General features: G+C 46.4%; 2 protein-coding genes across 5 annotated transcripts in view; one reads left to right on the top strand and one right to left on the bottom strand.

Moving 5' to 3' along the window:
* CD276 (CD276 molecule) overlaps positions 1-14115 on the top strand; it is a 49054-nt gene extending 34939 nt beyond the window's left edge. For 2 of the 4 annotated variants that reach the window (XM_053273101.1, XM_053273100.1), the window contains exons 5-6: positions 1047-1187; positions 4206-4570. In XM_053273101.1, coding sequence (XP_053129076.1) covers positions 1047-1187; positions 4206-4444 — 380 coding nt within the window. In that variant the 3' untranslated portion in view covers positions 4445-4570. Of the gene's footprint in view, positions 1-1046; positions 1188-4205; positions 4571-5458; positions 5516-7915 lie in introns of those variants that run through there. The other 2 variants (XM_053273102.1, XM_053273103.1) reach the window with 2 other exon arrangements.
* Positions 14116-16587: 2472 nt separating this feature from the next.
* INSYN1 (inhibitory synaptic factor 1) overlaps positions 16588-23810 on the bottom strand; it is an 87795-nt gene continuing 80572 nt past the window's right edge. Inside the window, exon 3 of the mRNA XM_053273104.1 lies at positions 16588-17478. Coding sequence (XP_053129079.1) covers positions 16810-17478 — 669 coding nt within the window. The 3' untranslated portion in view covers positions 16588-16809. The remainder of the gene's footprint in view (positions 17479-23810) is intronic.

A 23810-nucleotide genomic window follows, 5' to 3' on the forward strand; every position in this document is an offset into this window, starting at 1 on the left:
GGAGGTCCATCTCCAGTTACCACCAACTCGTCTGGTGGCTACACGGAGACGGGCCTTCTCGGTCGCTGACCTGAGATTGTGGAATGCGCTCCCTGCTGAGATACGATCCTCCCCATCTCTGGAAATTAAAAAAACACACCTGAAAACCCATCTTTTCACCCAAGCTTTTCCAGCTTTTAAAAATTGTCTGTTTTTACTTTTATGGTTGTTTTTTTAAATAGTTGCATTGTTTTAACTTTTATATGTGTTTTAATTGTTTTTATGTTAACCGCCCAGAGACTAAAGTTTGGGCAGTACAGAAGTTTAAGGAAGAAAGGAAGAAAGGAAGAAATTGGGTAGTGTCTGCAGAGGGGATCAAATTCAGCAGCATCACATGGGAGTCTCCCTTTCTAAAGCAGATGTCCTCCTAAGTACCCTTTGCCTGCATGTTTTCATCCGACAGCTCTTACTCCTTATTTGTAATGGCAATCCTTCCATAAGCACAGATGACCTTGCAGTGGCCTGTGTACCATTTGGAACTTGAAGGAGAGCTGATCTTTTGGTAGCAAGCATGATTTGTCCCCTTAGCTAAGCAGGGTCCACCCTGGTTGCATATGAATGGGAGACTACATGTGTGAGCACTGTAAGATATTCCCCTTAGGCCCAGGATGGGGATGGGAAGAGCATCTAGGCCCCAAGTTCCCTCCCTGGCATCTCTCAAGATAGGGCCGAGAAAAACTCCTGCCTGCAACCTTGGAGAAGCCGCTGCCAGTTTGTGTAGACCAGGCCTGCTCAACTTAGGCCCTCTTGTAGATGTTGGCCTACCATTCCCACAATCCCTGTCTATTGAACACTCTGGCTAGGGATTATGGGAGTTGTAGCCAAAAACAGCTGGGGGGGGCAAAGTTGAGCAGACCTGGTGTAGACCATGCTGAGCTAGATGGACCAATGGTCTGACTCACTATATGGCAGCTTCCTATATGCCTATGCTCCTTACTCCACCTCGCTTCCTTCCAATAAAGATGTCAACAGTGACTGGATCTTGTTTGCTTTCCCCCATTACTTAGGCCAGCACCTCATGTTCCCCACTGTGGCTCTCTGGGTAACTGTGGGATTGGCCATCTGTCTCGTCATGCTGTTGGTGGCCTTGGCATACGTGTGTCAGAAGAAAATCCGCCAGAGTTGCAAAGAAGCGAAAGAAAATGCAGGTAGTGACACGTGTGTGTGTGTGTGTATACACCGGATACAATGATGAAGATTTATATACCACTTTTCAACAAAAGTTTCCAAAGCGGTTTGCATAGATATAAATGAACAAAAACCACAGCTAGAGAGCTGTTGCCAGTCGGAGTCGGCAGTAGTGGGCAAGATGGCCTGCCCCTCCACAAGACGGCTCCATAAGTCACCTCCCGTCTTCCACCCCAGAGCTTGCCGCTACACTGCTAAGCCTACTCTGGGAAGTAGTAGTGTCTGTGCGTGTGACCCTGCTCTGCGTCTGATCATGTACTCCTCAGCCCCTTGTCAGCCCTCCAGTCTGGTTCTGGGGCCCGGAAGAACTGGCGGTCAGTCCATGTGAGCCAGAAGCAAAGGTGTAGCCAAAACCAGGTCGGGGTTGGGAGGAAAGGAGGCAGTCGCTTCAGCCGTGTCCTCACACAAGAGATGAATTGCTCGGATTAAGGAGCAGGCTTTGAGGCAAGGGGTTTAAACAGCCTGGCGTGCTGTTTGACGCTTGGGTTCAGCTGACTGGATGCTCGGGCAGCTGTCCAGAGAAGCTCATCCTAATGCGCCGGGGTGGTGGTGGTGGTGCGGAGATAAGGCACAGCTGCCTCTCCTTCCTGGATCTCTGTAGGTAGAGTCTCTCTCTGACAAATGGCCAGCCTGCAAGGTAGCACAGGGGAGGTGAGAGGGGAGCAAACGGAGCTGTGGGAAGGGGAGGCACCTGTGCTTCCTTTGGCGTGCATGCGCGCACACACACACACACACACACACACACACACACACACAGAGCTCATTAGGGTGAGCTACTCCTGGCAGCCGGTCTTGCAGAATTAAAAGCAAAAAAAATCAGAAATATATGGTTGAGCTTGCAAAGCCAACATTCAGAAGTTAGGAATGCCAAGAGTCCAAAGTTTCCAACTTTTGAAAAACAAGTGTACCCTTCTGGAGCAAACTTCCAGCTCAGGTACCCCAAAGAGAGGTAGGGATGTGTGTGTGTGTGTGTGTGTGTACATAGAAACACAAATTTACATGTTACGCTTAGGGAGACAGGCTACTTCAGTCACTGTCTCACATCCAGACCAAGTTACTCACAAGGAGTCTTATTGAAATTTAGCCGCAATGGCTACATGGATCTTCCATAGGCAGAGGCAGTGTAGAAACTTCCCCAACAATTTCCTGGTAGCAACAATGGGAGACCTCCCCAGTTGTGAGCTTCCTGCCGCATCTGGGTTGGCTGCAGCTGGTAACAGGATATTGGAGTAGATCAGAGCTGTGCAAATTCAGCCCCTCAGATGTTGTTGAATTACAATGTGCACACGCGCGCAGAGGACTCCCGGGAGCTTTTCATAGCGAAAGGGGGGAAGGGGCGGCAGGGAGGTATCCTGCCGCCCCAATTACTACTAAAACTATGGGCGCCAGAGTGGGAAAGTGGCGGGAGGGGTAAGTAAACCCTCCCCCCGCTCTTAAAGCAACCCCCCACCCCAGTGCCGGACCGCAGTTTGGCGGTTCCGTGCACACCCCTAGCAGGAGCAACTGCCTACAAATCCAGGCAGCTGATCCGAAGGCCAGTCCCTTACACCAGGCTGTATAAAGCCCTCCCCTCAAAGCCTGCTCCTCAACTTGTCCTTAGGGTGAGGACATGGCTGAAACTACTGATGCCTTTTATAACAACATAGGAAGCTGCTTTATACTGAAGCAGACCCTTGGTTCATCTAGCTCAGTGTTATCCTAGCTGATTGGCAGCTATTCTTTAGGGTTCCAGATGGGTCATTCCCAACTCTATGTGGAGGTGCCAGGGATTGAACCTGGGACCTTCCCCATGCAAAGCTGGTGCTCTTCCACTGAGCTAAGGTCCTTCCCCAAGGGTGAAGGAGTGCTTGCCCTCTCTCCTGGATTAGTCACATGGATAGCTTGCCCTCTCTCCAAGCCATTCATGTGGCTGTACTGCTCTACAATCCACCAATTGACCAAGTCCATATCCGAAATGCATCAGGGAATGTCTTGTGTTTCAACTGAAGGCCTTTTATTTTTCATCTCTTCTGTCATTCTAAATTACATAGGATATGAGATATATCATGCCAGGGATTAAACCTAGGACCTGCATGCAAAGCATGTGTTTTGCCTTGCATGCAGAAGGTCTGCTTTGCCACACCTGGACTACTACGTACAATTCATTCACCACATCTAAAAAAGGACATTGTAGAACTGGAAGAGGTGCAGAAGAGGGCAACCAAGATGATCAGGGGCCTAAAGCACCTTTCTTATGAGGCAAGGCTACAACACCTGGGGCTATTTAGTTTAGAAAAAAGATGACTGAGAGGAGACATGATAGAGATCTATAAAATCATGCATGGTGAGGAAAAGGTGGATAGAGAGATTCTTCTCCCTCTCACATAACACCAGGGGTCAGGATTGCCAGGAAATTTAGGACCAGCAAACGGATGTACTTTTTCACACCACGCATAATCAACTTGTGGAATTCTCTGCCACAAGATGTGGTGACAACCAACAACCTGGATGGCTTTAAGAGGGGTTTGGATAACTTCATGGAGGAGAAGTCTATCAATGGCTGCTAGTCAGAGGGCTATAGGCCACCTCCAGCCTCAAAGGCAGGATGCCTCTGAGTACCAGCTGCAGAGGAGTAACAGCAGGAGGGAGGGCATTCCCTCAACTCCTGCCTGTAGGCTTCCAGTGGCATCTGGTGGACCACTGTGTGAAACAGGATGCTGGACTTCCTTGGGCCTGATCCAGCAGGGCTGTTCTTATGTTCTGACACTAAGCTACAGCCCCCCCCCCCAAAAAGTGGGTTTTTTTGTTGTTCACGTGTACGGGGATGGTTATCTTGAGATTAGAATTCTAAATAAGACCATGCAGAACACACATGCCCAGTGATACACAACTCCAGCCATCTTGATATGGATAAACCATCACAGTAAACCGTCACAACATAGCCATTGCTATATCTGAATTGTTTTTAATTCTGTTTTTGTGGGTTTGTTCTTTTACAGGGATAGAGGAACAGGAGGAAGGAGAAGGATCCAAGACAGGTTTGTCCGTTTCCGGATCTCCCTTGTTTGTGGAGACTGTTGGGCCAGGGGGTGATCCTACAAAGATTTTCTCTGCCAGAAATTGTATTCACATCACTGCCATGCATAACTGCCCAACCCAGGTATCACCCACCCTTGGGCATTACTGTCTTGTGGCTAAGGATTCCCTTTTGCGGGTTGTCAGTCCGGGAGGCCTATGATAAACTAGATTATCATTTTAATAAAGTAGGATGGCTGCAGTCTGCGGTTATCAAATGGATTAATTGTAAACCTGGTGATTCCCTTTATCTGCTGAGAGCATAATAATCAGTACACTGCACTTTGGTTAGCTGGTCTCACGTCTCTCTTTGAGAGCACATAGGCTCTGGGCATTGTTGTGTAGCAGTGATTTGGTGAATACATTTGTTGAAAGATGCTGATCTATCTATCTATCTATCTATCTATCTATCTCTCTCTCTATCTATCTATCTATCTATCTATCTATCTATCTATCTATCTATCTATCTATCTATCAAATTTTGTACACCGCCCCAAACCATCATCTCTGGGTGGTTAACAATAACAAAAAACAAGTTAGAAACATAAACTGAACTTAAAACAATGTAAACCATTTAAAAGCAAAAAACAGATTAAAGCCTAAAAATTTAAAAATCTGAAAAAGCTTGGGTGAAGAGGTGGGTTTTCAAATGCTTTTTAAAAATTGTCAGAATAAATGTTCTGGATTCTTAAAGTTTTGGTGTGCCCCCCCCCCCACACTTTGTATTGCACTTCAGTCCCATATTCTGCATTCGGGAGAGATGGTATGCAAACTGCATGGTTTGCATATCTGATTCCAGTAAAAGGATTCTGAAGTAATTTAGGCTGTGTCCTCACACGAGAGCAGAGTTGCTCAGATCAAGGAGCAGGCTTTGAGGCAAGGACCTTTCTACGACCGAATGTGCAGGGATTGGGCCTTGTTTGTGAACAGAAGATCAGCCGAGATGAATGCTCTTCAGCATTCCCTCTAACAGGGAATTGCAGATATTGTTAACTACAACTCCCAGCATCCCCAGCTCTGATGCCCTTTGGCTGGGAATGATGGGAGTTGTAGTCAACAACATCTGGGATTCCCTGTAAGAGGGAACACTGGTACTATTCTCTTCAGTCTGTTGGATTATGATTGTGCTTTGCAGGCAATGATCTCTCATTCTCTTTCTTTCTCTGTCTTCCGGCAGCTTTACAGCCTCTCAAGAGTGTGGACATCAAAGAAGGTAAATGGAGTTTTGGTGGCGGTTAGTGTTACCTGCATGTTGAATTGGTGGCGGCAAAGATCAGGGTGGGCAATCTTGACTCTCCAGCTGTTGCTGAACTACAACCCCTAGTTATAGTTCAGCAACGGCAGAAGAGTCAAGGTTGCCTAGCCTACCCCTGCTTTATGGCAAATGTACAAATAGTCCTACATGCAGACTGTGCTAACCAGGCCTGACTTCCCAGTTTTGTGAAGCCCTAATCATAGGCCAGGTTCAACACATGTATGATCGTGTGCATAGAACAGATTTAAGAACAAAGAGCATGAGAACAGGCCCCCCCCCCCAAGGCATCCTGTTTCCCACAGTGGCCCACTAGATGACCCTGGGAAGCCTACAGGCAAGGGGTAACGGCTTGCCCCCTCTCATGCTGTTGCTCCCCTGCAATGGGTATTCAGAGATGTCCTGCTACTGCGCCTGGAGGTAGCCTGTAGCCATCAGGACTAGTAGCCATATCGACCTGTCCATGAATTTGGCCAAGCCCTTTTATTTTATTTTATTATTTATTTATTTATTTGCATTTATGTCCCACTTTTCTTCCGAGGAGCTCAGAGCGGTGTACATGGTTATCTTTATCCTCACAATAACCCTGTGAGAGCTAAGAGCTAACCCTGTTAGGCTGAGAGATACATGACTGGCCCAGAGTAACCCAGTGAGTTTCATGGTTGAATGGGAATTCGCACTCGGGTCTTCCCGGTCCTAGTCCAACACTCTAACCACTATGCTGTGCTGGCTCTCTTTTTAAAGCCATATAAGTTCGTGACCATCACCACATCCCAAGGCAGAGAGAATTCCATGGACTGATTATACACTGTGTGGGAAAAGTACTTTTCTTGGTCCTAAATTTCCTCGCCATTCAGTTTCATGGGATGACCCCTGCTTCTAGTGTTGAGAGAGAGGGCGAAAAAGAATGGTCTCTACCCACTGTCTCCCTTTGTATGCAGATGCAGTTTTTCACAGATTATTATTAATTTTAAATATTTATATCTCACCCCTGCAGAAAAGGGCAGCTCACAAGCTGTATGAATATAAACTTCAAGTCTGCGAAAAGCTGAGTCCATCTCACCCTCTCTCTCTTTTCCCAGCGGGGCTAATAGCCCCCTTCTGATCACCTGTTTTGTCCCCTGTTCATGATCCTGGTGATAACCCCATTCCTCTTAGATGCTTTTTTTTTTTGGCCACAAGACACCAGAGTAGGAGGGCAGGAAGCATTGAGCTTACTCTTAATCAGCTTCATACTTCGTTGTGAAGCCCACTAAGAGTGAGAGCATTGTTTTCTCTGTTGCCCTGTGGGTGTTTTTTTTTTTTTTAAGTGAGTGTGCTTACCAAGAATGGAGGAGCATGGTCACCTGAGCTTGCAAGTGGGCTACAGAATGCTCCCTTGGGGGCCATGCAAATAGCTAGTGAAATGGCGGCGGGGAGCATTGATTCTGCTATGCCTCAACCGTTCTATTATTTAAATTGATACCCCACTCTTCCTCCAAGGAGCCCAGATTTGGGTATGTTGTTATGTTTATGCTCTCCACGATGCTGTGAGGTAGTTTAGGTGGAGAGATGAGACACTGCAACTTTGCCTATCCCATCTGGCAGTGAAGACCCACCTAAGGTCTTCTGAGTGATCCTGTGCTGAACCTCTTCCCATGGATGGCAGAAACTTGGAATGACTTCCCTCTTTCTACTGTCCTGTTTCCAGCGGAGCTGGCAGTTACCCCCAGGTTAGACCACTAGAGGGTGAGGCAACAGTGCAGGTGGGTTCCTGGCAGGTGTAGCAGGCTGGTGCTAGGCTAGTGTAGCAGGTGTGGTCAGGCTAGCCAGGGAAGCTGGGCCCGGTCCTTGAAGAGTTCTAGGAAGCACAGCGATGGGTGCAGTTGTGTCTGTAATTTTAAGAACTGACACTGAAGGGTTTAAATGGGAGCCTGGAGGTCTCCACCTACCTCCTGGCCCTCCTCAGTCTCATCTGGTTCTGCTGTACCTAATTCTGTTTCTACTTGAGGAGACCTTTTTCGGCCAGAGGCAGTGGGCTTCTAACCATACGCTCTTCCACTGCTGCTGCAGCTCAGGCTTTGCTCAGCAACGGTGCTGCTCCTGGGGGCCTGGCAGTACCCAAGTTGATCCCCCCCCCCAGGGGCTGAGTCTGAGAACCTCATGAAACCATCCTCAGTGGGGGCTGCATCTTCCTGTTGGTCTGCGGTGGAGCAAAGGGTGATGCCGGGTTCCAAAGACAGGACAAGTCGCCCCTGTGGTCCATTGGCTAGATTCCCATTGGGCTAGAACATTGCAAGCACCGGGCTAGACCCCAGTGCTTGAGTTTCCCGTCGAAGTGATTTTGGACACCTACATTCCTTTCCCTCCACTAAATCAGTTGTTTCCTTCCTTCTTTTGCAGACATTGGAGAAGAAATTGAGTGACAGGAGTGGAAGGAGAAGCAGCTGCACCACCATAGGGCTTGCATAGGCCCTCTGTGTGCTGTGGGATCCTCCTCTAGCCATGGACTGTAGAAAACATGGAAGTGATGGGCCCAGAATCCTCACACGAGCTTGCAGAGTGGTTATCTGGCCATCACTTTCCCCCCGCTTTGTTCTTCTTCATACAAATACACGGAATGGACCTGGCTCTCTCCCTTTTCAGGATCTCACCCTACTTTTAGAGGCCAGCTGCAGGGGTGGTCTTTATGACACCTCACCACAAGGTTGCCATCGCTTGGGGAAACTTTCAGCCGTCACCCCAAGCCCTCAAGCCTCTCAGGGTAGCTGTGTTCTCTGGGCACAACAAGCCCTGCTAGCCTCATGTGGGAATTGACAGTAGATGATGACACCCAGCATGAACAACCACCAAGGATTCATTCTTGTTTGAAATCAATATGACGCTTTGCTCCTTTACAAAGAACTGCAAGATAAGCACATCTTCCATCCAGTAACAGTTATACCCCAACTGACCTTAACTGTCACAGACTCTCCCGCCCAATCTGCATATGGAATCCCTACTGTCCAATCACCAGTGCTTTTGCTGCTCCTACCCTATTTCTTACGAAACCTCCAATATAACTTTATATCTTACTAGAAGCATAAACACAAGCAAATATCCCAAAACATCTTGCAGATCTGTTCCATGAATGGGACTTCTTGGTTCAAGACTAATCCTTTTATGACCTCATATCTAAACTCCTCATTGTTTCCATTCACTATTCCTTAGCTCCTGTACCTGATTCCCATCTGTCTCAGAGCAATATTTCTTGCAGTATCTTCTCGACCCACAGGATGTTCTCAACTTAGCTCCTGCAGACTCTCCATCCTAGCTTTCTCCCATTTATCTAGACCCTGACCCCCTCGCTGGAAACTTGTCAAACCCTGTCCTCATGAGGGATTGTCTCTCAAACACTTTTTCTTTCAGTTACCAGACCAAGCTGAGCATCTGCTCCAGCATATCTTTCCTCCACAAAACAGGCACATCTAGCTCCTGATTGATTGCCCCCTCATAAAAATCCTCCCCCACCCTCTTTAGGAAGACACACTACTGGTACTTCAAATGATGATCCCTTTTAATCCATTAATCCACATTGTTTTTTCTGCAACCCTGTCCTTATCTTCCTCATATTGAACAGCACCCCCACTGAGGCATGCTATCATATACTTCTGCCAAGTCTTCCTTGAGCAAGCTGGGAATAAATATATTTTTCTACAGCTAGACCCCTCTTCTCTGCTGCTCTTTTGAAGTTGGAAGAAAACACCTGGGGGTCATCTCTAGAAGCAAAAGGAGTAAAATCTTTGCTGGCTGCTGCATCTTTAATCACAACATCTCCCTTTCATGTTTCATCCACTCTTCCTCTAACTTGCATAGTAGTTTCATCCATTCTTCTGCCAGCTGGCGCTGTGTTTCCCTGTCCTAACTCCATTCTCACCCTCTTTTCTTCTAGGCCACGCTGCCTTGCCCTTTCACAATGTTCTTCTATCAACCAGTTCTTTGGTCTTGTCTGGTGACATCCCACAGGTGCACTGAGCTCCTTCCCCATCACGGCCTCTTGCAATTCCTGTCTCAGTCCTCTGTCATCTAGGCCTTCACTTGGTAGTCCTAAGGCCTGACACAATCCAATAAGCTCAGTCTTATTCACCTGTGCTAGCCTTGCTACCATGATTCTGCAGAAGCCCCTCAAACTAAAATCCTTCGACTTCAGTTGACCAAGTTCATTAATATATCAAATCCTCCAGCAAATTTCTCTGTCAATTACATTGATTCCCACCACAAGTGACGCCTTTTTTGGAAACATTTATAGCTGCCAATTCAGAGCTGGTAATTCCGCCACTGCCATCGCTTGGGAAACTTTCAACCCTCACCCCAAGTCCTCAAGCATCTCAGGGTAGCTGTGTTTTCTGGGCACAACAATCCCTCCTATCCTCATGTGGGAATTGACGGTAAATGATGACACCCAGCATGAACAACCACCAAGGATTCATTCTTGTTTGAAATCCAATATGATGCTTTGCTCCTTTACAAAGAACTGCAAGAAAGCACATCTTCCATCCAGTAACAGTTATACCCCAGCTGACCTTAACTGTCACAGACTCTCCCACCCAATCTGCATATGGAATCCCTACTGTCCAATCACCACAGTGCTTTTGCTGCTACTACAACATTGAGGCTGCTCTGACGATCACTAGAAATCAGGCTAAGGAGCCCTGCCCGGTTTCTAGTGATCGTTAGAACCAGTGATCGGCTAGCCCACCTAGGAACCCCTCCTCTTAAACGAGCTTAGAGGAGCATTCGCTCTGTTAATTGTGTTTTTGCAGTCATGAGATGCCGCAGTGCGGCTTCACACCGTGATAACTCTCAAGGAGTCCCCTGCCGGGAGGCTCCAACAAGCCTCCCAGCCTTGGGGATCTCTCCAGGATGACCCGTACACCTGGGACTTCCGGGGACTGGCTGGCCCTGATCCCCACCACCCCTGCTGCCTCTATGACAGAGCCAGCGATCGTGTGGATGGCCAATCCGGCCACCCAAGAACAGCTCCCTGCCCATGTGTAGGTAGAGCGGGCTAAGCCTGCTCTCCCTGCACAAACCCTAACTAATCGTGTGCAGTGCCTCACTCTGTAAGAAATCGCCAATATCACTTTATACCTGACCACAAGCATACATACAAGCACATATTTTCCAAATGAAATTCTGAAATAAGAGAAGCCCTCATTTTGTCAGTGTTTCCATGAGGCAGCAGATGATTGGGGCACCCACGGGACAGCAAGATGCCCCTCGTTGCCACCATCGGAGCAGCTGCTTGGGACCTCTCTGACCTACTCGAGCTTTGCAAGGAGCCTTTTTCACACAAGAGAAGAGGAAGCTGGTGGTGGCAGCCTTCCCTCTTCCCATGCCACTTTCAAAGCTTGCAAGGGTCCGTTTTGAAAGAAATCTGGCCCCCACCAGAGGCACGGGGCAAGGCAGTTTTTGACACTTTGCCCATGGCGCAACCGTTCCTTGGACCGGATCATAGCTTTGTCTCCATACTGGTAATTTCCCCCCAGACATTCTGCTGTGCTGGCAAGTTCATCACTGTTGGACATGTTAACCAAGAACATGTGGACTGCCCCCTGCCAAATTTGGAGCCCTTTGGACATCACATGTCCCATCAACCATGGGAAAGAGCATGGACCAACTCGGGACTCTTCCTGGTATACTAACAAAGGAAACGCCTGTACTTGGAGCTGTTTTGAGGTTCCATTCTCTGCTACAGATTGTGTGTAGGATTACTTTGTGTAATGATGCCCAGTGTTAAACCCTTGCTAATCCAGGGTTGTGTGTTCCTTCTGCAAGGGCACCGTCTTTTGCCTTATGGGTGGCTTTATTTAGCTGTGAGTGCAGCCAAGAGACAATTTTGATCAAATAAGATATGCAATCACTTTTATTCTCTCCAGGGGGAAACTCTTATGTGGGGTTAGATCCCGTGAATGATACGGCACAAACCATGCACTAGGATTAGTGAGCAATCCTTCCTCTCCCTTTTCCTCATTTTCATTTTGCAGTTAGCATACATAGTGTAGGCTTCAAGGACGCTTCAAGGACAGAATGTGTGGCTTTGTCTTGTGGCTGTGAGTAAGATCTAGCTCAAGCTTAAACCTTGATTCTGTGCAACAGGGAAATTCTAAAACAGGGATGTTTCCTATTCATTAATGTTTTCTATTGCTGGAAAGGATGCGGTATGGTGAGGTGTCTGAAGGTGCTTCATGTCCTGGGATCAGACCCAAAATCCCAGGGTGGAAACTAAGGATATTGCAAGGGAAGAAAGAGATGCTAAAAAAAATATTTAAAATTAGATTAGAACATTGGAGGGCTATAGCTTAGTGGCAGAGCACACACTTTACATAGGGAAGATCTCAGATTCAGATCCTGACACAGTTAAAAGGATTTCAGGAAATAGACTGGACGGGGTGGGAATTTTATTCAAATGAAGGATGCCCCTTCCAGTCCAAGATGTCTGAGGAGTGTGCTCAACAGGTTGCAAAAACTCTGCTTTCTGGTTTAGACTGATGGCGGAAATCTGTGGAGCTGTGTAGAATATTCTTCTGCTCAGATTTCCTGGAGTCCCTGGCAGTGTTCCCTCTAATAGAGATTCCCAGATGTTGACTACAACTCCCAGAATCCCCAGCAGCAATGGCTTTTGCTTGGGGATTCTGGGAGTTGTAGTCAACAATATCTGGGAATTCCTCTTAGAGGGAACACGGGGTCCTGGGGCAAAACCCTGCTGTGGTCCCTCTTTGGTGCTTCCCTCTCAGGGTCCCCTGGGAGGCGGCAGTGAGGCAGCAGGTGAGCAGCTCCTACCTTCATGCTTAGTGGGTGGGATGTGGCTGGCAGCGACTCTTCCTTTTCCTCTTCCTCTTCCCTAATTTGTGGAGGGGGGCAAAGCCATCTTGCCTCTTTGCGTTGTTGCACAGGACTCTATGAGGAAATCTAGATATAAAGGGGACGGGATAGTGGTGCCAGGGACGACTCATTCAGGAGGTGAGGTGAGGCAGTCGCCTCAGGTGGCAGATGACTGGGATCATCAGAGGCACTCTGCTGTCAAAGCTGCCTTTTGGGGCCAATCTGACCCTTGCAGACTTTGCAAGGAGAGCCTCTTCTCACACTCCTTGCAAAGCTTCCAAAAAGCACAAGGAGAGAAGAGGAGGTTACACAGGGAGGAACCATCCTTCCTCCCTGTCCCCCTCACCACTTTCACAGCTTGAAAGGGTTGGTTCTGAAAGGAAGCTGGGTCCCTCCAAGGGCATGGGACAAGGTCACATTTGGTGTTTTGTCTCAGGCACTACAGTACTTTGCTCCACTCCTGAGTGGCACCACGGGTGTCTTTTGCCACTACTGCCTTCTTCCACCTGCCACTACTGCCTTCTTCCACCCACAAATGGTAGCATGCCAAAGAAACTTGTGATGCTGTCACCTCTTCTCAGCACCCCTCCTGTATGGCCTTTGGGAATCTTGGCCAAGGACCTTCCAACCATCATCTCAAAGCAAAAGGCTGTATATACACCACTATAGCCATCTTTCTCTGTCAAAATTGTATCTACCCATACCTGTCATTTAACCCCTGAGGTTGGTAGAACCAATTTTGGTTTGTTATTTCTCTATGTAAACCGTCCTGAGCCATTTTTGGAAGGGCAGTAGAGAAATCGAATAATTAATGATGATGATAATAATAATAATTGTATCAACAGGAGCAATGAGAAAACATTCTGCCTTTTCTTTAACCCTGTACTGAATATGTGCCACCGGTTATTGTGCTTATTGTTAGAGCCATGTAAATCTGCTGGTTAGATTTTCATAGTGCAGTAAGGGACATACCTGCGGTTCGTACTAAGGGGCAGATATGTGAGTGGTTTTCCTCACTTGGTTTCTTTTCTGTATGCAGCCAAATGGTACCCAGGTTTAGAATTACGTGTTAGAAAATCTTATGTTTTGTATGATCAATGCACATTTATATAGATCCAGTTTAATGCCAGGGAAAAGTCATTTGCTCTACCTCCTCACACGGCTGGCAGTGGGGTAAGAGATCTGGGCATCAGTTTCAGAGTAGAATCAGTATGTGGAATAGTTGGAACAAGAACTGAGAACCATGGGGTTCAAGCTTGACCAAGGTTCAGCCATGTGGTACAACTTGAAGCATGTCTTGGGGAGGGCCGCAAAAAAGTAGGGAGGCCAGGTTTTACCACCTAGGTTACTATCCACTACATTACAATATAGCAGTTTCAAACTTTTTGTAAAAACTGGGGGGGGGGGGGAAGGAGAGAAAATTAAGGGGGAGTTGGTCCACCCAAGCCCCCCTGCTCCCAGCTACAGGTCTGATTCAACTGAGGTGTGTACTGCTAGATATCTCAACCAGAATTTCTCTGCATTCTATGTCTAGAGACCCATATCTCTTCAGAATTTTCAAAAATAGGGCTAGAGCATGCTGGATTTTTAAATATATATGTCAAGTTGAACATTTTGCTATTTAAATTTCATACCTTGAAGTGCTTTGTACCTTTGGAGATCTAATAAATATTCTGGGGTCTTTGGAGACTGTTTCTTATGGTGGTGGTGAGGAGATTAAAATTTCTGCAAATGTTGAAGCCCTAGGGAGTTTTCTTAGTGCTTTTCTAGGCATCTCTAGTCCAAAGAGACTGAGTTCAGTGAAGCTATGAATGGAAAGCATGTGTGACCCTTATCAATACCTGTGTGGCCTTAAATTCAGACTGCCTGTCTAATAGGTCCAGAGAACTTGGGAACCTGGTATCATGAAGGAAGAAAACCATTCATAGTTTGCTGCAATATCCAAGCAGGTAAGCCCTGATCGGCTCTTGCTCTTCCAACAAAACTTAATAACCTCAGTTTTGAAGTGGTATACGTGTTCTTGTTTAGAGGACAAGTGCAAACCATAGTTTGCCAGTTGGTATCTTACAGTAAACTGCGGTGAGCAGCAAAGTGTACATGAAGCCAAACATGCAAAAGAGCATTCATGCTTATAGCTAATTTCTGCTGGATTGTTGGGAATTTTATTTTTCCATTTATATCCCGCTATTCCTCCTCTATGGATGAGATGATGCCTTTGCCATTGTCACTGAAGTGAGCATCTGCCTCCAGCACCTCCCTATATTGCTGCCGCCTGATATAGGGTGACTACAAATATATATTTATTAGGCACAGTCTGGGAAGCAAACTGGCGGGGATTTGAACTCACTGCCTCTTGCTCCCTAGGCAAGCTGCTTCTCTGCTGTGCCACCGCAGCTGATAGGAAAGCCCTTAGGTACACTGAAAATATGTAATTCACTGAAAAAGCCTGACACCTTTTGATAAAATGGTAAATGGTGAAACGCAGAGAATTACTTTATTACATGGAAGAATGTAGAAGATTGTAGGCAATATAGCTTTGTTTCACACAAAGGTCCCTGAGCCAACCCATAACTGAAGTTTCTGATTTTGCAGTGTGTATGATCTTCTTGTGCCCCCAAAGAACAATGTCATTGATGTGTGCATTGGGCTTTTTCAATACATCATATATTTTCAGTGCACTCTTGCAATATTACAGAATATTGTCTATTCTGTAGGTCAGCCCAAGATCCCTGGAGGAATTTCTCTGTTAAGCTGTTAAGGTAGGAGAGTCTGGGGTACTAGGTTTTCAGGAGGGGAGAAACCTTGCTCACAAACCAGTGAGTCTCAAGCCCTGTTCAGATGTATGAGTTATATTGCTTGCCCTGGGGTCTGTATGTGAGTTTTTGTGTGGATGATTGTACCTGCATTCATTTTAAAACAGAGTCTGGGTACAGGCCCCTCAAGTACATGGTACAGCTAGGAACTGCACTGCAGACCCCCAGCATATGTGAATAACTGTACCTGCATACAGATCTGTAACTGTTATACACTATACCCTTGTACAAGTATTAAATATAATAAGAAGCTAAGAACAGCCCTGCTGGATCAGGCCCAAGGAAGCCCACCTAGTCCAGCATCCTGTTTCACACAGTGGCCCACCAGATGCCGTTGGAAGATGACAGGCAGGAGTTGAGGGCAGGCCCTCTCTCCTGCTGTTACTCCTCTGCAACTGGTACTCAGAGGCATCCTGCCTTTGAGGCTGGAGGTGGCCTATAGCCCTCCGACTAGTAGCCGTTGATAGACTTCTCCTCCATGAAGTTATCTAAACCCCTCTTAAAGCCATCCAGGTTGTTGGCTGTCACCACATCTTGTGGTAGAGAATTCCACAAGTTGATTATGCATTGTGTGAAAAAGTACCTCCATTTGTTGGTCCTAAATTTCCTGGCAATCAGTTTCATGGGATGACCCCTGGTTCTAGTGTTATGTGAGAGGGAGAATAATTTCTCTCTATCCACTTTCTCCATACCATGCATGATTTTATAGACCTCTATCATGTCTCCCCTCAGTCATCCTTTTTCTAAACTAAAAAGCCCCAGTTGTTGTAGCCTTGCCTTATAAGATGCTCAAGGCCCCCGATCATCCTGGTTGCCCTCTTCTGCACCTTTTCCAGTTCTATAATGTCCTTGTTTAGATGTGGTGACCAGAATTGTATGCAGTACTCCAGGTGTGGCAGCAGCATAGTTTTGTACAAGGGCATTATAATATTAACAGTTTTATTTTCAGTCCCCTTCCTAATGATCCCTAGCATGGAATTGACCTTTTTCACAGCTGCTGCACATTGAGTTAACACTTTCAACAAGGGTGAAATGTGTGGATAAGGCTTCTGTCTTCAGCAGTGTTCCCTCTAACAGGGATTCCCAGATGCTGTTGACTACAATTCCCAGCATCCCCAGCTGCAATAGCCTTTGGTTGGGGATTATGGGAGTTTTAGTCAACAACATCTGGGAATCCCTGTTAGAGGGAACACTGGTCTTCAGAGGTGTTGAAGGATTTACAAGATCATCCACAAAGCACAAACCGCCCCCCTCAAAAAAAAAAAGGGGGGGGAGGGGAGAAAAGAAAAAAGAGTCAACTTCACATTGTAAAAATTGTGACTCTAAATTAATCCAATCTTACTTCCTTTTTCTGAACTCTTATAGGAAAAAAAAATGCCCTTGCTTTTTGCTCAGGGGTGGTGGTGTATATTTGTGTCAGCACAGTATTTATTGAGCTGAAAAAAAAAAGCCATTCAATAAAACAGTTTAAATTCCCTGAGCCTTGACATTGTGGTTAGGTAGTTCACGATCATATCCTGTCACCATTTTTAGCATCATCATCATGATTATTTATTGACTTAAATATATATAGAGATTTATATATATCTGCAGCTTTCTCCAACCCCACCCTGCTGTTCCTCAGTTCTTGCTTTTGACTTTCTGCTTGCCCGAAATATAGGGGAGCACCGTCTGAGTGCTTTTGTCCGACACGGTCTGGGTGCTGCTGTTGCGCATCAGTTTCCGCTGCTGAGCGCTACTGAGATGAGGGGGCCGCCACAGTGTTGACTTGGTGACTGGCATGGCTTTGTGTGCCATCTCACTGGGGTCCTCCGGTGGGTCCTCGGGAGGGGGACCACTCTCTGCGTCCTCATCATCATCGCAGCACAAAGCGTGGTAGAGGACTTTGTCACTAAACCGCACCCGTTCCCTGGTGCCTGGTGTCCTCTGGTGCTGGGCTTTGTGGCTTGGGCCAGAGGTGAAAGCCTCCTCGCTGGAAGAGTCTGGGGTCTCCAGCTGGGGTCCATTGGGAATCAACACCCCGCCATTCATCAGCCGGTAGTCAGGCTGACGCCCCTGCTGCTGTTCGGAGCCATCGCCGGAGTCTGATGGGGTGGAGGCCTCGAGGAAGGAACAGAACTCCCAGCTGTCGGAGAGGATATCTGAGGTCATGAAATCCAGGTGACCAAGGTCAAACATGCCACCTCCTTTCTCACTGCTGGACGTACTGCTCACAGTCGCCGTGGTCCAGTCATCCGGCTCCAGCTCAAACTCGAAGTCTGAAGTCAGCTTGTCAATCTGGCTCACTACCTAGGGAGAAAGGCAAGAACAAGGGTAGTTAGAAGGAGAAGAGAAGTAGTCCCTCGGAAGCTGCCTTATACTGAGTCAGACTCTTTGTCCATTTAGCTTAGTATTACGTACACTAAGCTGTTTTTTGTGACCTCCTACCTCATTAAACCGCTGGGCACAACTACTGGGAAAGATGAAGACCTCCTACCCTCACAAATGATCACTTCCCCCACCTCCTACCTTGCTTTTTACGAGTGTACAATCACAAAATGGGAGTGCTCACAGCTCTGGAACTTGGGAAGGGCACTTTCCCTACTCTATTGCTGGTCGCAAGTAGTAGTATATTCATAAGAACATAAGAACAGCCTTGCTCGATCAGGCCTGCTGTACCATTAGGACTACAGCAGCCAATAGCCAAGGATTATGGGAGTTGTAGGCCAACATCTTCAGGAGGGCCGAACTTGAGCAATCTTGGTCTAGGCTAGGCCTGATCTAGGCCCCCCCCCCCAGCTGTTTTTGGACTACAACTCCTATACGAAGATGGAGGCTGCTGGGCAAGTTCCTCTCCACCCCCTCTCCTGATTGGCCAGTCCCTGGCCATGTGGAGGTGGCCAAGATGGCAGCCGCTGTGCTTTCTTCCCAGGCCGGAGGTACGACCCTGGCCCCCACCACACCGCGTGGGTGTGGGGGCGGGGAGCGGCATATTCCTTGTAACCCTAGTAACCCACTCCAGACATTCCACTTCTAGAGGGTAGATGAAGACATTAACGGCAAAGTTACCAGCCTTCCAGATGGTTTTCAACTGTACTCCCCAGAAATCTCCAGTAGATGGAGATAGTATATGACAAGTAGAGATTATTGCTTCTTGAAGAGGAATACAGTTTTTAACAATGCCTGCAAGTTGAGTCTGAGCAAATCCTGAAACACTTTTTCAGTGCGGTGGAAGTGAAGGACAGTAAAGGATATAAAAGAAAACAGCCAAGTCGAAGGTGCAGTTCTGATGCACCGAAGAAAATAAATAAGAAAACGTATTCATAAAAGCCTTGCTGTTCTGAGACCATTAGAATATTTATATGTTTGTCTTTTCAAAAAAATCTCAGTGATCCTAGTATATTTTGTAGCAATGTCTCTTCAGGAGAGCTTAAAAAAGGCATCAGACTTCTTCTTCTTCTTTTTTTATTATTTTTAAAAAAACCTTTTAAAAAGGCATCATTACCAACATATGGCAACTGGCTTTCAAGCATTAATTTTTGCTTCTTTTCTTTTTAAATGGTTTGCATGGCTACCAGATGAAAATGAGGAGATGAGCACAGGAGATGTAATTTATGCTTTTAGGTGGAGTGCAGTTATACAATTAATTGAATAGACAATCAGAGGAAATTTAAATCAAATAATTTTGGCAGGCAGAGCACCCTTTTCAAAAACTCAGAGCAAAGAATTGAGAAGATGGAGATTGAAAGCTTTGAGACAAGGAGCTTGTCTCCTCATTTTGCTCACAGGAGGCCATCAAATATAGTGGCTTCTACATTCATGGTTTCAGCTATTCACAGCCAACCTATATACCTGGCTTCAATTATTGTGGGGGTGAATGCTGACCATTCCCAATTCCTGTGTGCACGTTTCACACAATGCATTTCTGGTTACATTTCTGGCAGGGAGAGAGGTCTGGAGGCAGTGTGGAGCCATTCATTGCTTGGATGTGTTTTGGAGGCATTTTTTGGGTTTTGGGTGTCATTAGGTCTTGAGAGCTGGTCTTGTGGCAGCAAGCATGACTTCTCCCCTTAGCTAAGCAGGGTCTACCCTGGTTGCATTTGAATGGGAGACCACATGTGAGCACTGTATGGTATTCCCCTCAGGGGATGGAGCTGCTCTGGGAAGAACATCTAGGTTCCATGTTCCCTCCCTGGCAGCATCTCCAAGATAGGGCTGAGAGAGAGTCCTGCCTGCAACCTTAGAGAAGCTGCTGCCAGTAGACAATACTGAGCTAGATAGACCAATGGTCTGACTCAGTATATGGCAACTTCCTATGTTCCTATGATTGGAGAAGCTGAAGAGTTGGAGTGGTGAAGGTACAATGCTGTCCTGCTCTCTTAGTTCTGGGTTTGTGTGTGCATACATCTGTGCTTTTTAATGGGCTTCTCTGACCAAGGAGTATAACCCCATCATTCACAGTGGCACAAGGTTTCAATTCACAGTGGCACAAGGTTTCAATTCCATTTTGGGATTCATGGTGGTATCACGGAACTATTAAAAGTGGTGATTCTCTTTACTGAACATGGGAAAAGCAACTAGCCCTATCCACCCTTAGCACAGCACCCCTCCATTGGCTGTTGCTGGTGTCTATCTTACATTTCGTTTTAAGATTATGAGCCCTTTGAGGATAGGGAGCCATGTTTATTTATTTTTATTTCTCAATGTAAACTGCTTTCGGAGCTTTTGCTGAAATGCGGTATATAAATACTCATAGTAAAGGTAAAGTGTGCTGTTGAGTTGGTTTCAACTCCTGGTGACTACAGAGCCCTGTGTTTGTCTTTTGTAGAATAAAGGAGGGGTTTACCATTGCCTCTTCCCACACAGAATGAGATGATGCCTTTCAGCATCTCCCTATATGGCTGCTGCCCGATATAGGTGTTTCCCATTGTCTGGGAAACATAGTCTGGGGAACATACCAGAGGGGATTTGAACCGGCTTGATAATAAAGTAATTTCCCTGCTGCGCCATTAGGTGGCTATTCATAGAAGTAATATATTCATAAGAACAGCCCTGCTGGATCATGCCCAAGGAAGCCCATCTAGGCCAGCATTCTCTTTCACACAGTGGCCCACCAGATGCCACTGGAAGCCTACAGGCAGGAGTTGAGGGCATGCCCTCTCTCCTGCTGTTCTTCCCCTGCAACTGGTACTCAGAGGAATCTTGCCTTTGAATTCATTGTATTCATGGTAATATTCATAGTAGTAATATATAAATACTCATAGTAGTGACCCCCACAGTATCTGAGGGCCTCCTTCTGTACTGGCATTCCCGTGGCAAGCTTACCTTCTCCATGGCCATATGCCAGGATCCACCCAGGCTACACCCCAGAGGAAACATTCTTGGAGGAGCAGGAGGAGAATGAATTCTAGGCAAGAACCCCCAGCCCTACTGTAAGCCCCCTAGGCCCAACAGACTCTGAACTGCTGGAGTTGTTGCTGCCCCTCCTGAACATAATATGCTCTCAGCTGTCCCTATGCACTAGATACATTCCCTGTGTTCTGATATTTGGGGAATCACTATCCCTACTTTGATAAATGTTTTAATGTGAATTGCTACAGTAGTTATTTTTCAGGGTTCAGTCCCTCCCCAGGGTCTCCAGAGGGTTAAATCATGGAGTGAGCGGTAGGTGCATCTTGTCTCTCGTAGCGTATGCCCATGTAAGTTCATGCACCTGCGCACTAAGGCACACTCAGTGCCCTGTCTGCGATTTCACACACTGCAACTGCTGAGGTCTATTTTAAACTGTTGACAACAGATTGTAGGACAATTGTGTTTTCGTTTAACAAAAAGAACAAACTCCTGGCTTTTAAATCAGTGGAAACTAGGTGACAGCAGAGAACGAATACAGCATATGGAAGGGGCAGAGTAGAGCATTTCGCTATGTGCAAGAGTGGAGTGGAGGTTTGGACAGTGATACTTGGGTATTACAGAAGACTCTCTCTACTTTTGTTTCTGAAATATTGGAGGGTATGTTGTTGTAAACAAAAATCATATAAGCAAGACCATTCACTGAGAGTATCATTGAGGCTCTGCTCTGGTTTCCTCTGCCTTTGGAGGTTTGGCAAGTAGTAAGAGGTGACCATGGTTTCTTGGGTGTGGCGCCAGTGTTCGCTCTAATTTTTCTCGTCTGTGTGCGGAATGAGTTTTGTTCTGGGTGGCAGTATCAAGGCAGTTTGTGTGCATGTGCATTCAGAGTGGGGCCTTCCTGATTCAACCTGATCAGGGTCTAAAATTAACTGAGCGGACACCAAAATACATGTGAGTTGTGCGCATGTGTGTAAGCCTTAGAGGGAACACTGTGTGGCACTGCGTCTTTTGAACACTTCCCCCAGGGATCAGTGCTTTGCAGCCACATTGTTTCGGTGCCAGGTGAAGACTCTTCTGTTCTCTGGGACTTTTGTTTAAATGCTGCTTGAACTCACTGAACAAGCTTTACATTCGTTATTTATTTATTATTTTATGGTATATTTTAAATTTATGTCCCGCTCTTCCTCCAAGGAGGATGTCCAGATCGGCACTTGTACAATCTACAATGTATGAAAATACCATTACTCATGTTATGTTGCACAGGTAGAGCAGTAAATTTCCTACCTGTATCCTGCATTTCCCCACCTAATGGCGCAGTGGGGAAGCAACCTGCCTAGAGAGCAGGAGGTTGTTGGTTCGAATCCCTGCGGTTGTGTTTCTTAGAATATGGGGAACTCCTATATCGGGAAGCAGTGATATAGGAAGGTGCTGAAAGGCTTCATCTCATACTGCGCGGGAGAAGGCAATGGTAAACTCCTCCTGTATTCTACCAAGAAAACCACATGGCTCTGTGGTCGCCAGGAGTCGATACTGACTCAACAGCACAACCATTCCTTTCCTATCCTGGATTTCAGTGGCCCTGTACCAAGTTTCACTGTGCCCAGTTTCAATGCAAGTACAGCCATTCACACAAAATATACCTATGTGTGTACAGACATTTGAATGCAGGTACAACATAACGTCTGAATAGGACTAATTTAGGACTGAATTATGTCTGAATAGGACTAAGAGGCATACATTTGGGGCCTCATCATATTGTCAAATATGATAACTAACAAACACATAATTAATGGGTTAGTGGAGTAATGGTTAAGTGGAGAAGAGAGCTGGTCTTGTGGTAGCAAGCATGACTTGTTCCATTCACTAAGCAGGGTCCACCCTGGTTGCATTTGAATGGTAGACCACATGTGAGCACTGTAAGATATTCCCCCTAGGGATGGAGCCGCTCTGGGAAGAGCAGAAGGTTTCAAGTTCTCTCCCTGGCTTCTCCAAGACAGGGCTGAGAGAGATTCCTGCCTGCAATCTTGTAGAAGCCGCTGCCAGTCTGTGTAGACAATCCTGAGCTAGATAGACCTCTAATTCTATAGTCTGACTCAGTATATGGCAGCTTCCTATATTCCTATGTTACTAATGGCATTATTGGATTCACTGAATATTTTTCCTTTGGCCATGAGAGTCTAGAGGGGTACTCAGTCCCCTGAAGAAGCTGGTGGGATTTCTATTTGGCTATGCAATGAAACAGTTATCTAACGCAGGCTACGATTGGATGGTCACATATTCAGTTCACTTCTATTGTGTTAAATAAATACTGCACCAAAAGGAACATGAGTTTTATTGTATCAGTGCAGATGTATAGCTTATCTCTTGTAGTAGCCAATGTGGATGCTCAAGGAGAAAGTGAATGAGAAAACACAAGACAATGAGCTATTCCCCAGCAGTCACTTCTAGTTTGCAACTCTCGGAGATTAAGGGATATGTTTGGCATAAGGTTGGCTCTACTGAACATTCTGGCAAGTTAATAACTATCCAAGGGTGATTGCTTGTCCTCCATGAATGTGACTAATCCTCTTTGAAAAGTCAGTTATCCTGTTGGCCTTCATAACATGCCACTGAGCACCACAGGGTGTGTTTGTGTACACAATATGATAAAGCAATAACAGGAACTCGGCATGTCAAATCAACTGCCTGTACATTTTATTGGGTTCCTGTTTTCTGGGAGGAAAGAAATACAAGCTCATTTACTGTATTAACTGTATCAGAAACATTGATACAATGGCATCAGTACCTTTTGTGAAAGATCATTAGGACAAGAAAGCTGGTCTCCTGTCCTAGAGTTACCTCAAGTTGTCAATGAGGTAAAGGTAAAGTGTGCCGTTGAGTCGGTGTTGACTCCTGGTGACCACAGAGCCCTGTGGTAGCCTTTGTTAAAATACAGGAGGAATTTACCATTGCTTCCTCCCACGCAATATGAGATGATGCCTTTCAGCATCTTTCCTATATCGCTGCTGCCTGATATAGGTGTTTCCCATTGTCTGGGAAACATACCAGCGGGGATTCAAACCAGTAACCTCTGGCTCGCTAATCAAGTCATTCCCCCGCTGCGCCATTAGATGGCTTGGTCTTGTGGTAGCAAAAGTGAATTGTTCCCTCGGCTAAGAGGGTCAACACTGGTTTGTATTTGGATGGGTATCTACTAGGCCTGGTTCATACATAATGGGAAACCAGAGGTCCCTTCCCCTCCGCTACCCAAACCTGAATGTACGAAGCAGGGGAAATGGAGTTTGCAGGGGGCG

Source organism: Hemicordylus capensis, chromosome 10 (genome assembly GCF_027244095.1).
Source record: "Hemicordylus capensis ecotype Gifberg chromosome 10, rHemCap1.1.pri, whole genome shotgun sequence".
Taxonomy (NCBI): Eukaryota; Metazoa; Chordata; class Lepidosauria; order Squamata; family Cordylidae; genus Hemicordylus; species Hemicordylus capensis.